The sequence below is a fragment of the Phoenix dactylifera genome, chromosome 13, assembly GCF_009389715.1.
Source record: "Phoenix dactylifera cultivar Barhee BC4 chromosome 13, palm_55x_up_171113_PBpolish2nd_filt_p, whole genome shotgun sequence".
NCBI lineage: Eukaryota > Viridiplantae > Streptophyta > Magnoliopsida > Arecales > Arecaceae > Phoenix > Phoenix dactylifera.
This window is the reverse complement of record NC_052404.1, coordinates 7,407,233-7,434,721: the sequence shown is the minus strand read 5'-3', so window position 1 is coordinate 7,434,721 and position 27,489 is coordinate 7,407,233. Positions and strand designations below refer to the sequence as shown.

Below are 27,489 nucleotides of genomic sequence, written 5' to 3'. Positions count from 1 at the left end.
AAGTATTAGATGTGTGGTCCTCCTTGACATCAAGAGGAAATGGATCCAATGACCAATGCAATCGTCCTTTTATATAGATTCACCAAGCAGATGATTGTCGGGGGGCGAGAGAGAGAGAGAGAGAGAAGGAAAAAGGGGCAAAGGTTGATGTGTCTCTAGTTCTGGTTGTTGAGTGCAACTCGAGCTATATAATATTGTCTCAATATGTAGTCTATACCTAACGATTGCCGGTACAGTCTATAACCCATGCTTATAAATGACCTCTCCTGCAGAGCTTGTTAGATTCTCACAAAACAAAAAACAAAAAAAAAAAAAAAAAAAAAAAGGAAGAAAAAGAAGAGGAGGAGGAGGGGGAGGAGGAAAAGTATGGTCGGCAGAAAAGTAAAAAAATACTTCATACTCGATCAAAGAAGAAAAATAAGATAATAGTCTTTTTATAGAAATAAAATTTTCTTATTATATAGAAAAGAAAAATCTACGTGGAATATAGAAAAATCCAATTCCCACCAATTAAAAATTGAGATAATTTTTTCCAAAAATGTTCTTAAGACTTTAAATAAAATGGGGTAAAATATTTCTAGCATAATAGATATTTTATATAATTTTTTCAAAAAAATAAATGTCCAACCAAATATAAGCCATTCTGTAATATGCTACTTCTTATGTTAATCAAATATGTAAAAACTACTTTTTTGGATATCACATATCTGGGCATCGACTTTTTTTTAAAAAAAAAATTATCCACGGACCAAACGAGTCAATAGTGTTAGGACCAGGAAAATGGGTGTGCAAACTACTAACCTATAATTGTTTGACTTAAAGGCGAGAGAGCCAAGAGAAGATTCTCTTTGTTTCCTTGTTTCTTTCCGCATTTTACATCGTACATATGTAGTTTGGTGCCTTTGGCGAATAAGCGGCAAAGAGAAGCTCCTCTCGATTTCTGATCCTTGCCATGCTTGTGCTGGTACAAATAATGGTCATCATATATATGTATTGCTTGGCCTTCCATGGTGTGCACTCATCAAGCATCCTTACCATTGCAGAAGGAGGCTTCAGTATAGTTTCAAGGGCAGCTTCCACAGAATGTCTTTTATATCGAAACACTGGAAAGGTATCGTCAAGAGCACTGATCCGTTCTGATTGGCTATTTGCTGAGTCGCTGGGCATCAGTGAAAGTATAAAGTTTTCGCATGATAGGTGGATAGGAGGGTTGCTTACTCGTGCAGAGATGTTGACGGCCAGCACGCAGGGTTGATCCAGTAACACATGCAGGCGTTCCCCAAATAGCATTTCCAGACACTGGAAAAAAATTTAATATTGTGCCAACATCAGCATTACTAATGGGGAGTTGGATCACCAGAAACTTCGGATCCTGTGGAACAATTCATACACGTTGAAAGAGTCAAAAGCTCCCCCCTCAACGCATTTTTAAGATCAGCTTTCAATGTGTCGAAGCTAAGCCATAGCTAGTTGTGATGATAACATCCACAACCACTGCTTTACCCAATGCATGTCCAGTGACAATAAACAATCTTATACGTAGTTAAAAAGCCTTGCAGTCGACAGGTAAGCATATTTTATACATCCAACGTCCCCATCCTACAAAGCAATGAATGCAATCTGAAATATTCGAAAACAAAGTTTTAAGGTTCCCCTATCCAGTTTTCAAATAGGGAGGACGGGATACTGAAAGACGCCTTCTGAAGACAATATTCTATTATGACGAAAAGTGCAGAAGGAGAGACGACAAAGGCAAGTTAAAGAACGACTCGAGCTTTGTTCCAGTGGGCTGTAGACAACGCCAGTTCAGCTTAATCATAAAATATACACTACAGTCCAGAAGCAAGAAGGCAAAATCATTAATTAATTACGTATAGCATGCTACAAATAACTTATAAGCACAAAGAACACATGAATTAGATAAAAGTCCCAAAGAGCACAAATTCTGATATAGAAAGCACCGAGAATCTGAACTCTTCTCATTTCACCTAAGTTATCTCCCGAAACCTTGCAATAGCCTTCTTCTGAATGATGGTTCGATAACTATCGCTTGCCTGTGCCTCCAAAGAGGGGTCTATTTTTCTCTGCTGACTTCCAAGCCCAGACCTATCATCCACAACTTTTGCTTGGACGGGCTCCTTTATACCGCTACCATCCTTACCAAGTCCCTGAATATTTAATCATTACAAAAAAAAAATCCAAACCGCCAAAGCAGATGTCAGATGAGTCAGCAATAACAGCTAACATGACGAAACTTCAGAGAGAATCCACATAAACGGCCATCAAGTCTAAAGCCTAGCATTCAGTATAAGCTCGTTGAGTGCAATTAGCTAAAAATAATTTCATTTGCATCTCTAAAATAGGTAATTTAGCATTCACTATCCACACCCTAGATAAAATGATATTAAAATTTTTTTGTATAGGAATGACCAGAATTACTACAAGAAAGACAAATGTCATGTCCTATTAGATATTCAATAACCAAAATAATTCAAAAATGCAGATAAACAGCTAGAAGTAGTACGGTCAGCGCCTTTTAAAGGATTATTCTTCTAACATATCTTCAGTAGTTTGCAGAATGATTCGAAAAAAAAAAAGGAAGAAGAAACTGATTAATGTATGAAAATTAAGTTATTGATATATTGTTGAACCAGGTAAAATTTCTACTTTAATATAATGTACACCAAACATAGAGCAGTTCAAAGGTTCAAAAACTGAAATAAAGATTTCTCTGTCAATGTAAGTGGTAATTTCCTTCAAAAATCAAAGAGGAGTTACCAGTCCTTCTTGCCAGCCCATACTTCGGAGCATCCTGTTACCCACATTCTTTTCATCAATGGCCCGTTCAGTGGTGATCACCTCAAAATTTTCAGTGTTGCTTGGTGTGTCACCAGTGGCCCACCCACCACCAACTCCTGGGGGAAAGGGCATTGCACCCATGTTGGATGAAGATGCCTTCCGATATGAATAGTCACAGTCTTGAAAAACAAAGGCATAACAAGAAAGTTAAATGTATCTTGAACTTGAGAAAGTAACAGTCAATAAATTTAGCTGTTTGACAAATAAAAAATAAATACTATCATCTGCTAGAGTCAGTAAAAATACATCAATGCTTTGTGGTGACCTTTTCCCCAACCTTTGCAGAAAAAATTTATTAGTTACAATTATATTTAAACTAAACTGACATTTTCATAATTGAACAATGGAGGATCATAAATTACAACAAGGATGGGTTAAGGCTTGCTCCCTATGGCTGTGATAATTGTTGATGTCTGATGATGTACACTACAGAACAGAACTATTAACATACGAGGTAATGAAATCACAAGTGCTTACCTGAATTCCCATGCCCAAACCCTGACATGTCATCCCCAATAGAAGATGATGATCCATATAGGCTTCTTCTCTCCGCTGCCCGGTCTCTATATGTTGTCTGAGATTGTTCTCTGCGAGATGATTGAATTGGTGTCTCAGAAAACCTACGCTTGCCTGGACCAGCAGCTGTAGTTGACCCATATGAACCTAGTGCTGATGCATCTGTTTTGAAGGGTGTAACAGAAGCAGGTGCTTCAACATTCATTAAGGATGTTGCAGTAGTGCTTGTAACAGCAGTTGAAGTAACAGCAGTACCCACAATAGATGATCCAGAAAGTGTTGTATCTGACTTTATCACACCCCTCCCAGAACTTCGTATGACACCCATAACGGTGCCTCCTAAACTATTACTTACAGGCATCGGCTTAATCTGAGAATCCATATCCACTGTTTGAGCAGAGATGGATTGAGTAGCCCCAGGGCCAGCTGCTTTAGCATGGTTAGAGCTGCTGGTCATCTCCTTCAAAGTCATAAAATCAGATTTTGATTTATTTTTCACAGATATGCCTGAAGAGCCATTGTAGGAACTGCTCTGTTTATCATCAGTTAAGCTGGATGAATCCTTGTTGTCATCAAGCACAACACGAGCAGCCTGCCCCTCATGACTTCTTTGCTTCCACATTGCCAGTACATTATTCATTTTCTTCTTACTAGCCAGAAGGCTACTCTTTGATGCCAACTTTATCTCTTTTAATTTTTCTTTTTCCTTTTTTTCTGCAGCTATTGCTGCTGTAGCAGCAGCCTGAACAGCATCAGCCAGTGAGGTCTTCTCATCCAATTTAATTGTAGCTGCAGGAGCAGATATCATCACTAATTTTCTGTTATTAGTTCCATTTGATACTTTTGAACGTTCATTTGCCGACCCTCCGGATGCCTTATCATTGCCCTGGTCCCTACAAGGGACATATTGCTGATTTTGATGATCATAAGAATACCAAATTCCATTGTTACCATCATAATAAAGGCCTGCATCGAACAAGAGAAACAATGCCAAATAAATGATCTCAGAATAAGGACTAAGAAAGCCTAGCTGGATAGTATGTCGTATCCCTAGTAAAAGGCTTTAAGACAAGCAAATAATACAGAATCAGTTTATCAGGCTCTGTTCTGAAAAAATGGAGAAAAAAGCAGCTTCATAGGGTAAAAGTAATAGATTTCATGGAAATGGCTTCCAACCTGGCAACAGGTTGTCCCAGAAATTTGCTCATGATACCAATAAAAAAAAAGACTAACCTGTATTTCCATCATAATAGAAACCAGAGGCAGCATCATAATAATATCCAGATTTCTCATCCCACACAAACCCAGATTGTGGAGCTGAACCACCTTTCTGGGCATCTGCATTTGTATTTTGCTCCAGCCCACTAGTAGATTGTTTCTCATCAGGATTGTACTCCTTTGGTGCCCAACCAGCAGCATCATACTGAAAAAGGGGGGGAAAGGGAAACAAGAGAAGCAACAAACTATTAATTTCTCGTTATACTTACTGTAGGGATTTTACTACATAGTTGCATTTTTATGTTAAACAGTATTTAATATGCTAGGGATAAACCACCCAAAAGAGAGAAATCAAAGGATCGCATCTTTTCAATAAATGTCATGAACCATGTTCTTACATGCAGATGCAGATCAGTTGGCTCAAGAATTCATTGCATAATTCTGCATAGCTTGTAAAGTAGTCTAGACAAAACCCACATAAATTAAAATTCAATGCAGGATCAACATCCATCATTTTTATAATTATATAAATTCACAGATAAAGAAAACATATGTTAAGGCACCAGAAGAGCAAAGTATATGGGTTACAATAAATACAAGATAGTTTGCAAGCACCAGAACATGTATATGTATCCCAGCACAATGACAGATTTTTTAATAAGGGGGAAAATACAAATAAATGAAGGCATTAGTGGATGAACAGGAAATATGCTTGATAAGAGTTGTGAGAGCACCGTGCTGGAGGGAGAGAAAATTCTTTAAGCATACATGTCAAGCAATTAGGTAGAGGTCAGAATGTGCGAAAATAGAGATTGAAATGTGGAGATGGTTGTGCATTCAATGCACAGATTGAAGTTAAAGAAGATGCAAAGGTAACAGTACTGATCGTAAGTCATGTATGCTGGACAATCAGGAAAGGCAACTATGAGGAGAGAGGTCAAAATTGTATGACAGTCGCAAGGAAAGAACTAAAAACACCTGCCTGAAAGACAATAGAAAATTGTAGACACCGCTATGGCATAGCTATGCCTATAGCATAGCTGAAGCCTAAAATATTGGATCCTAACAAATCAAAATTTGGCTTCTGAATCAACAAGTTGGGAATCTGAGTTAGCTTAGTAATACATATAAAAAACAATCAAAAGAACAAGTTAATACATGCCCCTGCATAATTTCCAATCACAGGTAGGAACCAATAAGCATACCTACTTGATGTAACATTGTCAATGAAAACAGTCTTCTAGAAAAATCTCTGTTAAAAGACAATTCACACAGAATTGTTTATTGTAGACATAGAAGGATAAGCACTAAAGTGTATGGTGGTATAAATTTTGACAATGAAAAACAAGACACTGCTAATGTGATAGCCAAAGTAGGATAGTGAAAGCAATAGTGAAATATTACAGATTATAATAATATTTCAATCTACTGCAAACTTATTGAACTTGGAAGCATCAAATAAAACCAAACTGCTTTGATATTCTAATCATTGTTTAAGTAGCTGGGTCTAGACATCATTAGAGATGGCACAATTCGAAATTGTCGATAATAAGACTTTTGAGGACAAGGAGGAAAAAAAAAACCAATTATGCTAGAGTTATTAAAATTATACAATGATGAAGGCTGGTAGAAAAGACCTGCTGAGCAAATGTTGCTGCTTCAATTGCAGCTGCTGCAAGACTGCTCGACTGCGGAGCCCCGGATGCAGGTCCATGTATGCTTTTTGCATATGCTACTCGTAACACTTGGCCATTTTTCTCAAGTGTTATCCCATTTGTTGCTTCAAGAGCTTTTGTAGCATCCTCCACCTAAAATCAACATGAAAGAGAAGATAAGAGAACCTGATAGCAGGAAAGAAGGGAGAGATTTAGCAAATGAATCATTACCGAATGGAAATGTAGAAAAGCAAATCCCCTAGACACATGGGTGAATTTATCTCTAACAAGGCGAAGATCCTGCAGGCAAAGAGTAAGCTACCATAAAAGTTAACAAGGCAAATAGTATTTGCCAACCAAACCAGCAAAATATCTTACCTTGATTGGAGCATGCTTGGAGAATTCATACCGAAGCATTTCCTCATCAGCATTTTCATCCAACCCACGGACGACCAAAACATGAGTAGGGCCTGAGAATTGAACTTCTTTTGATTAGTTGCTGAATAACAAGTATATAATATATCAAAAAATGAAATCGAGGGGAAAAAATCCCACCAGCCTCTGATCCCCTTTTCCCTGGTGGTATTGGGTTGAAGGTTGCATTGTCTGCTGAAGGAGCATCCTCCGTCCGGGCCTCATTGCACTGAATTGTCAAATTATAAGACAGAGATAACAAACAAAGATATACAGACACATATACCACCACATAGATTGTATAAAACCATATTATGTAAGGTGAAATTCGGGTGGTCCACCTCACAATCTTCTTCGGACTTCAAGTAACATGTCAGGATTTGACTGAAATTTAAAAAATGTCGAAGGACATGCATTTTCCATTAGACAACTTTGGCAGCCCCGAAATGCAAATGACTCATGCTATCAAAGCAGCTGGAGAACACAAGGTTTTCCTGCCAAATTGGCAAAATTTCTCGCCTCTATTCAGGCACAGGAATCACATTTGCAAAGTTAAGGGATAGCCAAGTAAGGAAATAAACCAAGATTTTGACACAAGGATCTGCATTCACCATGACAGAATGTCTAGCCTTGAACAAAGAAAAAGAAGAATACATGATGCCAAATCAAAAAAGGTTAACTGGCTTTTCTGACAATTTTGAATTTGCAACCTTAATCCTTGACCCAAGATTTGCGTGCAAACCTATCAAAAGACTAAAAACACTGCTCATATGAACAAACTTTGTTATCCTGAATAACTACCAATAACACATTGCCTCAATATGATGTTTTCAATGGACAAATGCCATGTGTGACGAACATTGCCTGATCAAACCAATACAAAGCATGTCTACTTTTAGTACTCAGAAAAGCATTTCCATCAAAAAGAATAAATATGACCATTTCTTTTCCCTCTTTTCCACCAATGTGCGAAACCAATTTCTTGCCCGTCAATATACAAAGACCTCCAATCGTTTAGTAAAAAAAAAAAAAAGCAACCACCCCAAATAAAATTTAGAGAACACTGCGCAATCACTAATGGTACAGTGAGACAAGTTAAATATGAATCAAGGTTCCCCAGCCAATGAACATACACAAATATACTTACTGGTTGCTGATAACCTTTCTTAATGCAATGCATGTGATGAATCAATCACTGGCACCACAACGTCTGGTAGAGTCAAGTTGATACTTTCAGATATATTATAATGTCTGAGATTGTAACAGCTGAGACATTCAGCCATACAGGGAGGAATATAAAAAATTCTGCTGTGGCTTAGACCATGACACTTAAGCAGACCAAAAAGGTGTTAAGGTATCCAAAACAGATAAAAGAAACAGAATACTTTAAGGAAAAACAAGATTCAGATATTGGTTCAATGTGTCGAAACGTTTGTTTGCTTCTCGTCTACCATACAAACTATAACGTAGACCATGACACTTCAGCTGATAATTCCTGGAAGTCTGGAACTTAAATTGCAAGTGCACACTAACAGCATTAAAACACACCTGAAAACAGGATGTCCGGCGCGCAAAATTTACACAGCCACATATGGTACATATCCAGTCACATGGTGCAGCAATTCTGTTGTACCCATGACTTGACTTTACCGTGCTTTCTTGTCCAAAAGAAGGTGCACCTGCCCCACCAGTTGGCTTACTACTGCAGTACAAATGGTTATCAGAATAGCATGTAAAAACTGCTTACAGGTACCAAGCAATAGCCAGCAAACATTTGACAAAAACATCATCTGGAACGAGTGATGTAAGAAACATTTGTTCTTTCATCTGAAGTTTAATCAAACAGAACAAAGCATATCTAGAAATAGGCCAGCACATTGATCTCCCAAAATTCAACTTTTTTTCTACTTGCAGCTCTTACTAAGAGTTTAAAATTTAAATACAAAGAAACAAAAAAGGATGAAACTGAACATCTCCTGAGATATATATGCTCAAAAGAAAACAAAAAATATTGTTAGTAAATTAACAGTAGTGAAACAAACAAGCCTTAGATGTTGACCTAGCATAGTTTATATTTATAATGTTTGCTGAACCGGTACTAGGATCTGTACCAATCGGTGGACGGCACACAGTACAGTACGGATCCGTATCGTACCGTACCACGGCAAACCGTTATTTTTTTTTTTGACGTTTTGAACTGAAGTTGACAAACTGTTTGCCGATTTCAATTCAAAATTGGCAAAAAAATAAAAACGAGCCCTTGTTTTGTTTCGAAACAGAGGATCCCTATTTTAAAACAAAACAAGGGGAGCTTCTGAGCCCTCTCTCCCTCTCTCTCGGCCTCCCTCCCCCTCCCTCCTCCTCTTTCTTTTCCTCTCTCCTTCTCCGTCTCCCTCCGACCGGTCCGGTTCGGTGCATCTTGGACAGGTCCGGTTTAGCAAGCCAAGGCTTTGCATCGATTCTACCTCATTGTTAGTTCCTATTCCAGCAGTACCTTCAAAGTAGGATATACCTTCAAATCATTTCTGATGCAATTATTCCTTGCTCAAACTACCCCACCACTTTAAAACATTTTGCTTGCCCATAATGTTAACCCAACCAAACCATAAATTTGATTGGTGTGTGGAAGACCAAGCCTATCCAAACTTCAATTCAACTTGCCCAAACCCAAGCCAACCCAAAGTTCAGGTTGGCTCGTGTTGGATTCAGATCAACCAGAACTAAGCTGCACTCACTGTTCTATCCAAAGATGGCTTAGTCAATGGGTTGTCACTAGCCATTTTCTTATGACAAATATGTGCAAAAAAAAAAAAAAAGAAGTTGCCCCATTTTCTTAATATAGATATCACTGTTCATCAGTTATTTATTCACAGTTTTTTTTCTTGAGCTATTATTTATTTACAGTTATATACTTTCTTTTACAATTACTGGTATTTACACGTGCTCTGCAAGTGCTCTGTTCAACTAAATGGAAGTATGGATGGATAACAATTGTCAGCCCTATTTGCACCCTATCCACAAAATAATATTAATCCTCCCTAAATTGGCATAAGTCTTCAGATTGGAGGAGAAAAAAAAAAGAAAAAAATAGAAACGCTTCAGACTCCTGCATGCATGCTGGACTCTGCCCTTCCTCTTAAGGTTTGGCATGGGGGAGGGCTTCACACTCCTGCATGCATGCTGTTTTTACTTCTTCACACCCCCCCCCCCCTCCCCCAACCCCACACAGATCAAGGTTGGGGAGGCAAAGGAGGAGGGTAAGTAGTTGAGAAGCCTCTAGATAAGTAATGGGGGAAGATGCTTGGGAAACAGTTACTGCAGGGGAAAAAAATTAATATCAATGCTGGAGTCCAGCTACAAAAGGGTTGTAAGGATAACTTAAAAATCAAGTTACAGAAACCTCTTCTCATTAAAATAGTACTGATATTTCCCTTAACTTTTACTAAACAGCCAAACCAACACCATCATCTTTCTACACTTATGTTGAGTTCACACCTTCCATATAGACTAGAATTTTCGATAAGATGGCTTCTGCATAAAATTTCAATCTACGAATTATAAAAAGTATCATGCATTATCCAAATTGAAATGCAGGGCTGTATAACATAATCTGAAGAAAATAAATAAAATGGTATGTATAAAGATAATCTGTAGATTTTTTTTTTTATATGCAGAGCTATGTCCATCTTATAAATTAGAGTAAATTACGAAACCTCTCCCTAAGATTAGGGGCAAATTATACTTGCACCCAATAGTTTGAAAAACCTACGCTTACCCCCCTAAGGCTTATGTTTTTATCTAACACTTTAACCCAGAGCTCAATAGAATGTTAGTCAAACTGTGACCCTTAAATGAAACCCATAATGCCACATCAGAAAAAAATTCAAAAATGATCAATATAACCTTAGGTGACAAAAATAAAAGGTTTGTATCCTCCTCTCCACTCAAGGAAAATTTCGACTTTTCACATGAGGTGAACACTTTCACTAACATCATTAATTTAATTGGGTGTAAGTGTAGATTTTACAAACTATTAGGTGTAAGTGTAATAAATGTACACGTCAGGAGGGGTTTTGTAATTCACTCTATACTTAAAAGGGTTCAATCTTTTTAAGACTTACAAATCAAACTTCAAGTATAAAAGCTATCTTTCTCCTTAAAAAATGAGCACCTGTATTCAAAAAACAGTTTTCTTCCATCAATTACAAGTCCATTCTCTCCAATAACGTCCATCATGCTGCGTGCAGCTTCCTGCACAACAGTATGAGCTTGTAAGCACAAAATCAGTTGACAAAGCAACTGCAAATAGATAATATCCATATGATAGATACCACAGTCGGAAAGTCAATAAAAGCAAATCCACGAGAGATGCCAGAATTTCGCTCTTTAATCACACGTACATGACGAAGGGGTCCCCACTCAGCCTGTAAAAGGTTAGAGCTATCAGGTAAAAGGAATCGATAAAATTATAACAAACCAAACCATTTGCCACAAAGAATCCATACAAGAATTTGATACAGATTTTCTTCAGTCGTCTTCTGTGATAAACCCTTCACAACAACAGTGGCGGATGGGGCCTGCAGCAAATAAAAATATTCATAATTTAGGCTATACATAAAGACATGAATGTCCACACAGGTATTTAAGGTATAGTTTGAGCATACCACTGAAGAGTCATTGTGTCTTTTCTCATCACGGTCATGATCCCTTCGTCTCTCACCCCTTTCATATCGACCATCATCATAACTGTCCTCCCTATGACTTCGGCCATGACTTCTACTTCGAGGAGATCTTGATCTGGAACGATCACCATGGCCATGGGACTGAGAGCGGTCATGACGTCTATATGGACTTTGGTCTCTTTCCCAGCTCACACCCCTCTTTTCACGTTCACGATCACGGGATACACGTCTTCTCCAACTACCATCCCTCTTTCTCTCATGATCAGACTCGTATGCATATCGACCATAATCATAATCTCTCTCACGGCTGTTTTCCCTGCTCCGATGAGATGAACGATGACGGAATTCATACTCACTGCCAATCTCATCATGATCTCTACCACTCAACCTCGCAGATCTATCAAATCCATAACTGCGGTAACCATCAGTGTCATGATACCTGTCAACATTACGGTAATTATCACGAAATTTATCAACTTCGTGAAATGAATCAATTTCATGATACTTCTCTGTGTCACGATAACTATCCATCTCATTAAATGGTTCAACATGTCTTCTAGAGTCTCTGTTGAGTGCATATTCTTCTTCAAAATTTCTTCTAGGCTGATGCCAGATGCCACCAACAGATGCTGGTGGTGGATAGACATCCCTTTCAAGTATATCCCGGCGGAACGCACTCCTTGCATAAACAGAGTCTCTAGAGTAACCTTCATCCAGAAACCTTCTACCACCATATGATCCACCAGCCCTGCCAAAATAAGTTGAGTAGTGGAAAATACAAAATGACATAGAAATATGGCACATCATAAGAAAACAACTATGCTTCAGTATTACATATTATAGATCAAAAGGTCAGCATAATGCTGAAACGACCAGCTAAGCTAATAAAGTACTGCTTGTAACAAAGTGATTGATATTTTATGAAGGGTCGGCGTAAAGTTGTATCTAGCCCACAGGCCACTTATAATAGCCGTAATTAATCGATCATTGCTCACCTTAAATCTGGCTCGCGGACTGCACCGTACCCCTCCAATGCCTGTAGATTCAACAGAATAACCCAAGTCAGCAACAAGTATTTATGGAAGGCATAGGGAAATCCATTCCATATCAACACTGGCCCACGGCTTCCTTTGACAGTTCTTTTAGAATGAGATGGCAGTAAGCATGGAGGACAATCACATGATCCATAAAATCTGCTATGTCATCCCGGATAGGTAAAAAGAGAAAGCTGCAATTACACTATTAGAATCCCATCCTTGTTGTAGAACATAACGCCCTGGATCCATTTCTTGCAGCCTGCACCAGTGTTACCCTGCAAAGTTCTTGATGATCTTTCACATGTTTTGGGTGCGGGTTGTTTGGATATCTATCCTGTAATGGATGCACAAACAGACACAGTTATACTGGTATCAATAAAGAACCAACCCTCATGGCCAGCCTTTCTAGTGGAATCTTCAAAACCAAACCATCCAATAAATACTCCACCTTCAGGCTCTTACATCACAATCATCTAAACCTTTGAAAGTTTGAAATTGCATACTACCAAATAATATTGTTCTTCAGCATTCATCAATAAAGGATAGGATACTTCTCAGAACTACTAAATGTTGAATTTTGTAGCTTGAACCACTAAAGTATTACATATCATATCCAAACAGAGTGACCTTACCAAAAAAACAAAAAAAAAAAAGAGAAAGAAAGAAATCGATCAAACTGTTGATGAAGAGAAAGATGTATTTCATTTGTTTCAAATTTCAGCTTGAAACACGATATCATTCCTCCCTAAGTTTAAAGCACATAAAGATGTAAAAGAACATTCAGAAGGTATCAAAAATTAGTTGCTTAAAGCAGGATTCAATTGCAAGAGAAATGTGAAGGGAGAGCATACACCAACAAAAGGTCAATTGCTCAAAATGCCTAAAAAAGTGTCAATGTAAAATATACATATAACATATGAGTATGCATACACAAACAAGAACATAAATTTATCCATACATATCAAGCAACAATGTGGATGAGACCAAGAATTAACACATTATGCACCATGTCCTCAGTCAGCAACCAGCATGGTAAGCTTAGCTTTACATCATCCACGCTAACACACAACAAACACCTACATGATAAGATATATAGCATCATTGACAGATGCACAACTCGGTATGCTATGGTGTGCTATAGCACATATACCACTTGTATCAAGGCAGCTTAGATTATTCTCTAGCAAAAAATACACATGCTTTAAACGAAAAATGATTTAAATCATCCAACTAAGCATGGTATCCTAAGCCATACTAAAGACACCATTTCCCATACATTAACAACTAAGCACAATGTGCGCACGCGTGCACAAAAAAAAAAACAGATTAATGCTTAAATATTTTCCAATCAGTACACAATGTGAACCCCCTCCCTCCCAACAAAAACAACCACAAAAAAAAAAAAAAAAATCAAGTGGATATGCCAGCAAAACACATGCAGTATGACTCTAAGTCATGAACTAACACTTTATTGTAAGGTTATACAAGTTGACCAGTAGGGATCCCTAAATATACTTTTAAACACAGGCGTTGCATTAATAATATGCAGATAGGCACAAGTGTTGCATTAATAATATGCAGATAAGCACAAGTGTTGCATCAATATGTGCACTAGCATTAAAAGTTGTGACATGTCAGGTAATTATTGTGGCTAAACTTCATTTTGAAAAGATATTTTGAAAATATAAATAAATGGATAATAACATAATAAGTTCTTTTATTTTATCGAGAGCAATATTAACCTTTTAACCTAGCAAATTACACTGTACTAATACTTGGGCAGCCGGATTATGTTTTTCTTCAGACCCAAGCAATAAGACGGAGGATAGACATAGAATGAAATTCTGGAATTGTAGGAAAGGCAAATATAAAGATGGAAGCACGTTCAACAAGGTTTCCAAACCTGCCTAGTTAAACCTCGATATTGACCAAATTTAAGGCCTGACCAACCAAGAAGTTACCTGGTCTTAGAATTACAGAAAAATTCATTAAACCTGCATAACTATTATAATTGGTAGTATCAGAAGAGATATATAATAGGTAGTTTTCAGAGTCAAGACGCAAAGAAGGAAAAGGAAGCATGGAGGGATAAGCATAATAAGGATTTCTCTTGCAAACAAAGATCTTAACAGCCTTTGCCAGGGGAGATTGATAGCCTCCATCTCCACCCTCTCCACCAACCAATCTCTCTCCCATTTTCCCTACCTCCTATGCCTCAAGAATCCCTTTCCCTTAATATAGTCAACTGGGGGAGAAGATGAAGAGTACACTAGATGGATTTAATGGAAGTCTGCAGCAATTCTCATCAATCAGTTCAGGCATTTCTAGAGAAAATCAAGATGGTGTTCCCTCAAGAATCCCTTTCCTTTAATATAGTCAGCTGGGGGAGGTGAGGCAGAGTACACATGATGGGTTTAATCAAAGTCTGTGACAAGTTTCATCAATCAGTTAAGACATTTCTAGAGAAAATCAAGATGGTCTATTTACAAAATCAGAAAGTACATTTAATAAGCCAATCAACATGTATGTACCGAACTTCTATTTTTAAGCTCCAAAAACTTTTCCTTAAATCTTGGCAGATAAATCTATTATCAAGAAGATCGTAGATTTATCATCTTCTATAATAATAAAAGAAAACAAACCAAGCTACCTTAAGCAGTGAGTCAAAGTGGTATGCTGAAAACCAAAATGCCCTCAGGCAGCTAAGTGCCCACATTGATACCAACCTATGATCTTGGCTAACTACTTCACCTAAAATCCATGAAAGCAGCGTGCACCACGCCAAAACCTAACACCCAAGCCAGACCATATAAGCATCATGTAGCCACCAGTATTGCATGGACATGGACACAAGAATCAGATTTGGACATGTGTCCAAGTGCCTAACTTAGCAAGGGAAAAAAACAGATGCGATGATACACATAAAAGGATAATTTTAAGTAAAAAATATATATTTATATTGTATAAGAGAAAACAATGACAATTTTAATGTGATCAAGGTTTTCCGATATGCATGTTTTTCTCATCCAAACCTCCTAATTAGCCTAAAAAATTTTAAAACATGGCATTTTGCAAAGGTATTTAAAACTTTTGTTCTTGAACAATCTCTAGAAAGAACAAAAGCTTTAATTAAAAATTTTCTTTATAAGCATCTAAGTATCTGACATGTATCTGATTAGATATGCATCCAACACGGATTCTAAGAGCTGGACATGAGGGTCTAGGTAACATAAGTAACCAGCCACCTATGACAACAATGACTCAATGTGTTTAGGAACATGTTCCCAAGTTCCCTTGCTTAGAAAATATGAAAGGTGATACTATGACAAGGAGACCACAAACAAACACACTCATACAAGCTACTTTTTTGTTACCTCTAAACACGCAAAATTAAACACATGTTAACACAGAAGAATTTTGAGCCTTTAGTTTAAACAAAATGGCACAAAACACAACTAAATCATAATAATGCTCATCAAGGTCGGAATAAGTGGTACCAGGCACCGTACTGATTCCCCTGCAGGATGTACGGGCCGTTCCGAGCCTGTCCAGATAGAGGGCACGATACCGTGGGAGAGAGAAAAAGAGAGAAGAGGGAGAGAGGGAGGGACGTCGGTGGAGGGCCGGCGAAGGCCGGTGTCCCGACCTCTCCCTCTGCCTCCCTCCCCCACTCGCTCTATCTTTCCTCCTTCGGCTCCGGCAACGGGTCCTGTTTCCATTGCTGGAACTATACCAGTGAGCCACCGATACAGCTCGGAATAGTCAGAACCGCCCGATTTGAGATGGTTCCACCGTCCTTGATGCTTGTTATTTTTCACAACCTTCTTTTCTACTAAAATAGTCTTCCCACATTTGCTCAAAAACATCAATAATTATAACTTATAAGAGGTTGTTCCACAACAAGTTATCCATTCCTGGACTCAGTGCCAAAGATTTAAATGACTTCCACAAATTTCTCATTGGAACCAGAACTTTTAACCATTTTTAAAAAATTGTGCTCAACGATCAGCATCTTAGGTAACTAATTGAAGAAAGAAAGATAAGCACCAGATTCTTAGAGTGTCCAATTAATAGCTTTCATCATGCCCCTAGATGGACTACTGTTGGACATGATGTCCAACCCAATAGTACCAGTATAATGCCAATTGATCCTCTAGCTACAACATTATATTTTCTTATTCTTGACCAGCAAAACATCAAATTATATGAATAAAAAAAAGTCCTCTAATCCAGAGGAAATCTTTGAGCTTAATATACTTTTTCTAACAATAGAAGGTTTCTAAGCACGCCATTAAGGTCATTCAAGGGGCATGTCCTATGGTTTCATGGTACCATCTACATATGCATCCAATCCTAGCTTACATTAAATTATATGGAAACAAAGTTGAACTCAGATCTCCACTTGCAACATTGATACACTTCTAAATAGTCTAATGAGTTATGTTACCTAGACACTTTTAGATACCTAGGCGAGGCACATTGTGCCACTTCTTGGCATTCCAAAAAAGCAGTGCACTAGTCATGTTAGACATAGCTGTCAACAGTTGGCAAAATCTTTTGGAGTGTCCTAACAAAGGGAATTTCATTGCAAGCATTCACAATAATGATTCCAACTGCCAAATAGGAAGACCTGCAATGCCGAACAGTTCTAGTGAACCATCAAAAGAATACAAGCTTCCTAGACATAAGGTAACATTCACTAGTCGATGTAATGCACTAATCAATGCAACCATAAATGCATAAGAACACATATATGCATAAAAACACAAATTGAATATGTACATGTAAATAAATTAATTTAGTCAGAATTTTTCCCTTTTCTATTTTTTTTTCCCCAAATAAGGTTCACGATGCTTCGTGACACCATGATCCTTGGCACTTCTGCTAAGTATCTGGGAAGTATTGACGAAGATTGAAGAAGAATTTGTTATCATTCTCTATTTCCATAGGTAGGTTACCCATGGTTTTTATCTCTAGACTAATGCACAACCATCACTTTTCAAATCATAAATCTTTTTCTTGAAAGCTGGCTAGGCTTAAATACCCATGACAAGGATGCATATTAGCCTATGTGCTGTCATCCAACTAAATGAATGATGGTCAAGGTACATTCCTCACTAAACCCAACCAGAAAAATGTAAAGTTATAAGCCATTACCTACTTATCCGAATCTTAAAACAAAGATGATAAAATTCATTTCAAAGGAAATGCTTCAAGTTGGCTCCCGACTTTTTATTTCACTGTAACAATTTTTAAACCTTATCTACCTTCCAACAGGTTCCTTAGTCAAAAAAATAATTTCCATTGGTTCACACTCGATCCCTCAAAGTTAGAGGCCCATGAATAGAAATTCCACATGATGTATTGCTACAAACTAAAGATCTTGAAATTTCTGAAACAAAACCCAACCTACTGACACTAAGACTTCTTTATGTTTTGTCCTCATATCTACTAGAAGTATCCCACCATCCCTCTGCAGTTGTGCACCAAAAAATAGAAGATCAATCAGCCTACCATCACTAACCCTTTTAGCTTCTTATTTTTTCGGCAATTAGTGTAACCTTCATTTTATGTGATTTAAGCCTTCGAAAACAACTTTACAATTACTTGCTAATTCATCTTTCATGTAAAACCCAGCAAGATTATTCAATTACCAAAAAGTACAAAAAGAATGCAGCAAATCAACAATTTCCAGTGAAAATTTTGAAATTATAAAAGGAACCCAAGACCTCAACATTCATAAAGCAGGTTGATGCATTCCTCCTAGTAATAGTACCTTCAAAAAATTAAAACATGGATAACAAGTAAGGAAGCATGCAAAGCTGAAGATGCTCACAAGGCACCGATTCTGTGAATTAAAACGCTAAAAACCTCTACATGGAAACCAATGATCAAAAGAAACGCACTAAAACACACATTCCAACAGTCTGCTATAGATCTAGCGATCAATCTTTCTTTATTGAGCTCAAAGTTTCCTCTTTGTTATCATTTGTGTGCGTGTTTCTCCCAACTCTCTACCGGTGTCCCGACCTCTCCCTCTGCCTCCCTCCCCCACTCGCTCTATCTTTCCTCCTTCGGCTCCGGCAACGGGTCCTGTTTCCATTGCTGGAACTATACCAGTGAGCCACCGATACAGCTCGGAATAGTCAGAACCGCCCGATTTGAGATGGTTCCACCGTCCTTGATGCTTGTTATTTTTCACAACCTTCTTTTCTACTAAAATAGTCTTCCCACATTTGCTCAAAAACATCAATAATTATAACTTATAAGAGGTTGTTCCACAACAAGTTATCCATTCCTGGACTCAGTGCCAAAGATTTAAATGACTTCCACAAATTTCTCATTGGAACCAGAACTTTTAACCATTTTTAAAAAATTGTGCTCAACGATCAGCATCTTAGGTAACTAATTGAAGAAAGAAAGATAAGCACCAGATTCTTAGAGTGTCCAATTAATAGCTTTCATCATGCCCCTAGATGGACTACTGTTGGACATGATGTCCAACCCAATAGTACCAGTATAATGCCAATTGATCCTCTAGCTACAACATTATATTTTCTTATTCTTGACCAGCAAAACATCAAATTATATGAATAAAAAAAAGTCCTCTAATCCAGAGGAAATCTTTGAGCTTAATATACTTTTTCTAACAATAGAAGGTTTCTAAGCACGCCATTAAGGTCATTCAAGGGGCATATCCTATGGTTTCATGGTACCATCTACATATGCATCCAATCCTAGCTTACATTAAATTATATGGAAACAAAGTTGAACTCAGATCTCCACTTGCAACATTGATACACTTCTAAATAGTCTAATGAGTTATGTTACCTAGACACTTTTAGATACCTAGGCGAGGCACATTGTGCCACTTCTTAGCATTCCAAAAAAGCAGTGCACTAGTCATGTTAGACATAGCTGTCAACAGTTGGCAAAATCTTTTGGAGTGTCCTAACAAAGGGAATTTCATTGCAAGCATTCACAATAATGATTCCAACTGCCAAATAGGAAGACCTGCAATGCCGAACAGTTCTAGTGAACCATCAAAAGAATACAAGCTTCCTAGACATAAGGTAACATTCACTAGTCGATGTAATGCACTAATCAATGCAACCATAAATGCATAAGAACACATATATGCATAAAAACACAAATTGAATATGTACATGTAAATAAATTAATTTAGTCAGAATTTTTCCCTTTTCTATTTTTTTTTCCCCAAATAAGGTTCACGATGCTTCGTGACACCATGATCCTTGGCACTTCTGCTAAGTATCTGGGAAGTATTGACGAAGATTGAAGAAGAATTTGTTATCATTCTCTATTTCCATAGGTAGGTTACCCATGGTTTTTATCTCTAGACTAATGCACAACCATCACTTTTCAAATCATAAATCTTTTTCTTGAAAGCTGGCTAGGCTTAAATACCCATGACAAGGATGCATATTAGCCTATGTGCTGTCATCCAACTAAATGAATGATGGTCAAGGTACATTCCTCACTAAACCCAACCAGAAAAATGTAAAGTTATAAGCCATTACCTACTTATCCGAATCTTAAAACAAAGATGATAAAATTCATTTCAAAGGAAATGCTTCAAGTTGGCTCCCGACTTTTTATTTCACTGTAACAATTTTTAAACCTTATCTACCTTCCAACAGGTTCCTTAGTCAAAAAAATAATTTCCATTGGTTCACACTCGATCCCTCAAAGTTAGAGGCCCATGAATAGAAATTCCACATGATGTATTGCTACAAACTAAAGATCTTGAAATTTCTGAAACAAAACCCAACCTACTGACACTAAGACTTCTTTATGTTTTGTCCTCATATCTACTAGAAGTATCCCACCATCCCTCTGCAGTTGTGCACCAAAAAATAGAAGATCAATCAGCCTACCATCACTAACCCTTTTAGCTTCTTATTTTTTCGGCAATTAGTGTAACCTTCATTTTATGTGATTTAAGCCTTCGAAAACAACTTTACAATTACTTGCTAATTCATCTTTCATGTAAAACCCAGAAAGATTATTCAATTACCAAAAAGTACAAAAAGAATGCAGCAAATCAACAATTTCCAGTGAAAATTTTGAAATTATAAAAGGAACCCAAGACCTCAACATTCATAAAGCAGGTTGATGCATTCCTCCTAGTAATAGTACCTTCAAAAAATTAAAACATGGATAACAAGTAAGGAAGCATGCAAAGCTGAAGATGCTCACAAGGCACCGATTCTGTGAATTAAAACGCTAAAAACCTCTACATGGAAACCAATGATCAAAAGAAACGCACTAAAACACACATTCCAACAGTCTGCTATAGATCTAGCGATCAATCTTTCTTTATTGAGCTCAAAGTTTCCTCTTTGTTATCATTTGTGTGCGTGTTTCTCCCAACTCTCTACCGGTGTCCCGACCTCTCCCTCTGCCTCCCTCCCCCACTCGCTCTATCTTTCCTCCTTCGGCTCCGGCAACGGGTCCTGTTTCCATTGCTGGAACTATACCAGTGAGCCACCGATACAGCTCGGAATAGTCAGAACCGCCCGATTTGAGATGGTTCCACCGTCCTTGATGCTTGTTATTTTTCACAACCTTCTTTTCTACTAAAATAGTCTTCCCACATTTGCTCAAAAACATCAATAATTATAACTTATAAGAGGTTGTTCCACAACAAGTTATCCATTCCTGGACTCAGTGCCAAAGATTTAAATGACTTCCACAAATTTCTCATTGGAACCAGAACTTTTAACCATTTTTAAAAAATTGTGCTCAACGATCAGCATCTTAGGTAACTAATTGAAGAAAGAAAGATAAGCACCAGATTCTTAGAGTGTCCAATTAATAGCTTTCATCATGCCCCTAGATGGACTACTGTTGGACATGATGTCCAACCCAATAGTACCAGTATAATGCCAATTGATCCTCTAGCTACAACATTATATTTTCTTATTCTTGACCAGCAAAACATCAAATTATATGAATAAAAAAAAGTCCTCTAATCCAGAGGAAATCTTTGAGCTTAATATACTTTTTCTAACAATAGAAGGTTTCTAAGCACGCCATTAAGGTCATTCAAGGGGCATATCCTATGGTTTCATGGTACCATCTACATATGCATCCAATCCTAGCTTACATTAAATTATATGGAAACAAAGTTGAACTCAGATCTCCACTTGCAACATTGATACACTTCTAAATAGTCTAATGAGTTATGTTACCTAGACACTTTTAGATACCTAGGCGAGGCACATTGTGCCACTTCTTAGCATTCCAAAAAAGCAGTGCACTAGTCATGTTAGACATAGCTGTCAACAGTTGGCAAAATCTTTTGGAGTGTCCTAACAAAGGGAATTTCATTGCAAGCATTCACAATAATGATTCCAACTGCCAAATAGGAAGACCTGCAATGCCGAACAGTTCTAGTGAACCATCAAAAGAATACAAGCTTCCTAGACATAAGGTAACATTCACTAGTCGATGTAATGCACTAATCAATGCAACCATAAATGCATAAGAACACATATATGCATAAAAACACAAATTGAATATGTACATGTAAATAAATTAATTTAGTCAGAATTTTTCCCTTTTCTATTTTTTTTTCCCCAAATAAGGTTCACGATGCTTCGTGACACCATGATCCTTGGCACTTCTGCTAAGTATCTGGGAAGTATTGACGAAGATTGAAGAAGAATTTGTTATCATTCTCTATTTCCATAGGTAGGTTACCCATGGTTTTTATCTCTAGACTAATGCACAACCATCACTTTTCAAATCATAAATCTTTTTCTTGAAAGCTGGCTAGGCTTAAATACCCATGACAAGGATGCATATTAGCCTATGTGCTGTCATCCAACTAAATGAATGATGGTCAAGGTACATTCCTCACTAAACCCAACCAGAAAAATGTAAAGTTATAAGCCATTACCTACTTATCCGAATCTTAAAACAAAGATGATAAAATTCATTTCAAAGGAAATGCTTCAAGTTGGCTCCCGACTTTTTATTTCACTGTAACAATTTTTAAACCTTATCTACCTTCCAACAGGTTCCTTAGTCAAAAAAATAATTTCCATTGGTTCACACTCGATCCCTCAAAGTTAGAGGCCCATGAATAGAAATTCCACATGATGTATTGCTACAAACTAAAGATCTTGAAATTTCTGAAACAAAACCCAACCTACTGACACTAAGACTTCTTTATGTTTTGTCCTCATATCTACTAGAAGTATCCCACCATCCCTCTGCAGTTGTGCACCAAAAAATAGAAGATCAATCAGCCTACCATCACTAACCCTTTTAGCTTCTTATTTTTTCGGCAATTAGTGTAACCTTCATTTTATGTGATTTAAGCCTTCGAAAACAACTTTACAATTACTTGCTAATTCATCTTTCATGTAAAACCCAGCAAGATTATTCAATTACCAAAAAGTACAAAAAGAATGCAGCAAATCAACAATTTCCAGTGAAAATTTTGAAATTATAAAAGGAACCCAAGACCTCAACATTCATAAAGCAGGTTGATGCATTCCTCCTAGTAATAGTACCTTCAAAAAATTAAAACATGGATAACAAGTAAGGAAGCATGCAAAGCTGAAGATGCTCACAAGGCACCGATTCTGTGAATTAAAACGCTAAAAACCTCTACATGGAAACCAATGATCAAAAGAAACGCACTAAAACACACATTCCAACAGTCTGCTATAGATCTAGCGATCAATCTTTCTTTATTGAGCTCAAAGTTTCCTCTTTGTTATCATTTGTGTGCGTGTTTCTCCCAACTCTCTACCGGTGTCCCGACCTCTCCCTCTGCCTCCCTCCCCCACTCGCTCTATCTTTCCTCCTTCGGCTCCGGCAACGGGTCCTGTTTCCATTGCTGGAACTATACCAGTGAGCCACCGATACAGCTCGGAATAGTCAGAACCGCCCGATTTGAGATGGTTCCACCGTCCTTGATGCTTGTTATTTTTCACAACCTTCTTTTCTACTAAAATAGTCTTCCCACATTTGCTCAAAAACATCAATAATTATAACTTATAAGAGGTTGTTCCACAACAAGTTATCCATTCCTGGACTCAGTGCCAAAGATTTAAATGACTTCCACAAATTTCTCATTGGAACCAGAACTTTTAACCATTTTTAAAAAATTGTGCTCAACGATCAGCATCTTAGGTAACTAATTGAAGAAAGAAAGATAAGCACCAGATTCTTAGAGTGTCCAATTAATAGCTTTCATCATGCCCCTAGATGGACTACTGTTGGACATGATGTCCAACCCAATAGTACCAGTATAATGCCAATTGATCCTCTAGCTACAACATTATATTTTCTTATTCTTGACCAGCAAAACATCAAATTATATGAATAAAAAAAAGTCCTCTAATCCAGAGGAAATCTTTGAGCTTAATATACTTTTTCTAACAATAGAAGGTTTCTAAGCACGCCATTAAGGTCATTCAAGGGGCATGTCCTATGGTTTCATGGTACCATCTACATATGCATCCAATCCTAGCTTACATTAAATTATATGGAAACAAAGTTGAACTCAGATCTCCACTTGCAACATTGATACACTTCTAAATAGTCTAATGAGTTATGTTACCTAGACACTTTTAGATACCTAGGCGAGGCACATTGTGCCACTTCTTGGCATTCCAAAAAAGCAGTGCACTAGTCATGTTAGACATAGCTGTCAACAGTTGGCAAAATCTTTTGGAGTGTCCTAACAAAGGGAATTTCATTGCAAGCATTCACAATAATGATTCCAACTGCCAAATAGGAAGACCTGCAATGCCGAACAGTTCTAGTGAACCATCAAAAGAATACAAGCTTCCTAGACATAAGGTAACATTCACTAGTCGATGTAATGCACTAATCAATGCAACCATAAATGCATAAGAACACATATATGCATAAAAACACAAATTGAATATGTACATGTAAATAAATTAATTTAGTCAGAATTTTTCCCTTTTCTATTTTTTTTTCCCCAAATAAGGTTCACGATGCTTCGTGACACCATGATCCTTGGCACTTCTGCTAAGTATCTGGGAAGTATTGACGAAGATTGAAGAAGAATTTGTTATCATTCTCTATTTCCATAGGTAGGTTACCCATGGTTTTTATCTCTAGACTAATGCACAACCATCACTTTTCAAATCATAAATCTTTTTCTTGAAAGCTGGCTAGGCTTAAATACCCATGACAAGGATGCATATTAGCCTATGTGCTGTCATCCAACTAAATGAATGATGGTCAAGGTACATTCCTCACTAAACCCAACCAGAAAAATGTAAAGTTATAAGCCATTACCTACTTATCCGAATCTTAAAACAAAGATGATAAAATTCATTTCAAAGGAAATGCTTCAAGTTGGCTCCCGACTTTTTATTTCACTGTAACAATTTTTAAACCTTATCTACCTTCCAACAGGTTCCTTAGTCAAAAAAATAATTTCCATTGGTTCACACTCGATCCCTCAAAGTTAGAGGCCCATGAATAGAAATTCCACATGATGTATTGCTACAAACTAAAGATCTTGAAATTTCTGAAACAAAACCCAACCTACTGACACTAAGACTTCTTTATGTTTTGTCCTCATATCTACTAGAAGTATCCCACCATCCCTCTGCAGTTGTGCACCAAAAAATAGAAGATCAATCAGCCTACCATCACTAACCCTTTTAGCTTCTTATTTTTTCGGCAATTAGTGTAACCTTCATTTTATGTGATTTAAGCCTTCGAAAACAACTTTACAATTACTTGCTAATTCATCTTTCATGTAAAACCCAGCAAGATTATTCAATTACCAAAAAGTACAAAAAGAATGCAGCAAATCAACAATTTCCAGTGAAAATTTTGAAATTATAAAAGGAACCCAAGACCTCAACATTCATAAAGCAGGTTGATGCATTCCTCCTAGTAATAGTACCTTCAAAAAATTAAAACATGGATAACAAGTAAGGAAGCATGCAAAGCTGAAGATGCTCACAAGGCACCGATTCTGTGAATTAAAACGCTAAAAACCTCTACATGGAAACCAATGATCAAAAGAAACGCACTAAAACACACATTCCAACAGTCTGCTATAGATCTAGCGATCAATCTTTCTTTATTGAGCTCAAAGTTTCCTCTTTGTTATCATTTGTGTGCGTGTTTCTCCCAACTCTCTACCAGAACTGGAAAAGAAACACGATCCAGAAGCAAAATACCAATTAAATCAGACATACTTCACTGAATTTGAACAATCCACACAGGAAGTAGACCATATTCAGGACAAAGAATTCCCCAAAAAAAACAAAAAATTAATTGGGGTCCGAATGCATAGAAAAAGAATCCTACGAAGAATAACCAACCCGATGCTAACAGCAATCCAAAGCAAAGTCCATGTAAGGGTTCTCCTTTACCTGAAGGTGGCTGCGGAAAGATCCCCCAGGCTAGGGTAGCGACCACGCGGCGATCTACTAGGCTGCCCAAGAAGAAAAGATAATCACAACATAGTTTAGGGTTTTTACAGCAAAAGGACGAGATCGAGCACGGGGAGGCGATGATTTCGCCAATCCCACCAACATTTCTGACCTCGTGGTGGCCGGAGAAGGTGACTGCGCCGGGAGCCGCTCGCCGGAGGTCACGCAGTCCTTGATCGATCTTGAGATCGTTGTGGAGGAGAGAAGGAAGAAGGGGAGAAAGGGGGGCGAGGGTTTCTTTCGCGAGAAGGGGGACGGGCTTAAGGGTTGATAAAAACTTGATGAGGCGAGGCAATTAATATGGTCCTTGACGCACGCCGCCGGACCAAATGTTTCCAACCACGTCATCTACCGTTAGATGATATCCGACGGTCAGGTTTCTTAGGAACCCCAAGTCGTCAACCCATTCGACGAATCCATGGGTTTCCGCCACACCCGATATATCTGCTTTACTAGTTTTCACGTGCTGACGCAGGTGAGGTGAAAGATGAGTATAGTTTTATTTTGCGAATTTTTTATGTATATATTCTCTTAAATATTTACATTCACTTTAATATCCTTCTAAATTAATATTTGCTCCTTATAAAATACTTATTTTGCATAAATACTCTTTTTTTTCTTTTTTTTTTTACATATATGCATACAATCTAACACTGTTAAAAAAATAGCAATTTAAAACTAAAAACGATTAACATATTCTTGATAGGTAGACATACAAAAAGAAATATTTATGAGGGTATATATTCAAATAAAAACTTTGCAAGGGTATTCATGTAAGTTTATATATTTTAATTTTATATATTTAGGAGGGTTTATACGTAAAAAAATCTAATTTTATCTTTATCTTTTTCAGATGATTTTAACACTCAAATTGGTCTATTATTTGCTCCTCAATATTTTTGGTAAAAATATTACTCAAAAAAATAAATTTAATAATTATATAAAAAAAGTTATAAAAGTTCTTTCACTATTCATTTATAGCAGCTATTATATCTTATTTCATCGAATGCTAGCTTTTAATATTTATTGTTGAGGGCGGGTATCAAAATATAAAAATTGATTAGAATTTCTTAAAGACATATGCTATATTTCGATGATTAAATTTTCTTGCTACTACCATGCCCATTAGCCTCTCTTGTCATAGCAATTTTAAATCAACCACCAACCTACACAAAAAAAAAAAATTCAGCTCTAAAAGATATTATAGAGGAAATGATTTTGATTCTAGATGAAGAAGTGAAAGAGAGGGATCGAAAAAAAAATTTCAAGAAGGTAGATATATTAGTTCCTAGCAAGACCCATTAACTTATTGCCCGCTTTAGGGATAAAAAAATATAATTTTAATTAATTTTTAATTTAAATAAATATAATTTCGTTAGCCTGAATTGCTATGTTACAAGTATTCATACAGAAGTAGTGTTTTGTGAGGGCATGCATGTAAATATCAATTTGAAAAAGTATTCATGCAAATGCTAATATTTAGGAGGATATTTTTGCAAAAATCTAAGATTTTTTTTCGCATGTATACCCTCCTAAATATATAAAATTACATGAATATTCTCACAAAATTGCTATTTGTATATATGCTTCTTTTTATATGTTTACCTATTAAGGGCATTAGATGACATTGGTACATATAAAAAAA

General features: G+C 37.1%; 1 protein-coding gene across 6 annotated transcripts; it reads right to left on the bottom strand.

Moving 5' to 3' along the window:
* Positions 1–1,838: 1,838 nt before the first annotated feature.
* Positions 1,839–26,110, bottom strand: LOC103696887 (SUPPRESSOR OF ABI3-5-like). 6 transcript variants are annotated; one of them, XM_039132890.1, is made up of 17 exons: positions 25,957–26,110; positions 25,785–25,846; positions 12,583–12,715; positions 12,340–12,380; positions 11,327–12,092; positions 11,168–11,239; positions 10,994–11,086; positions 10,834–10,913; positions 8,211–8,364; positions 6,804–6,891; positions 6,627–6,718; positions 6,480–6,566; positions 6,231–6,401; positions 4,609–4,798; positions 3,337–4,341; positions 2,779–2,978; positions 1,839–2,168 (listed from the first exon to the last, which is right to left on the bottom strand). In XM_039132890.1, exons 3-17 carry the CDS (start codon positions 12,628–12,630, stop codon positions 1,989–1,991), a joined length of 3,267 nt encoding a protein of 1,088 aa, XP_038988818.1. In that variant the 5' UTR covers positions 12,631–12,715; positions 25,785–25,846; positions 25,957–26,110; the 3' UTR covers positions 1,839–1,988. The 6 variants fall into 6 exon arrangements, with proteins under 6 accessions (XP_038988818.1, XP_026656853.2, XP_038988821.1 ...); XM_026801052.2 differs by having other exon boundaries at positions 6,480–6,548; XM_039132893.1 differs by having other exon boundaries at positions 8,211–8,361.
* Positions 26,111–27,489: the final 1,379 nt, after the last annotated feature.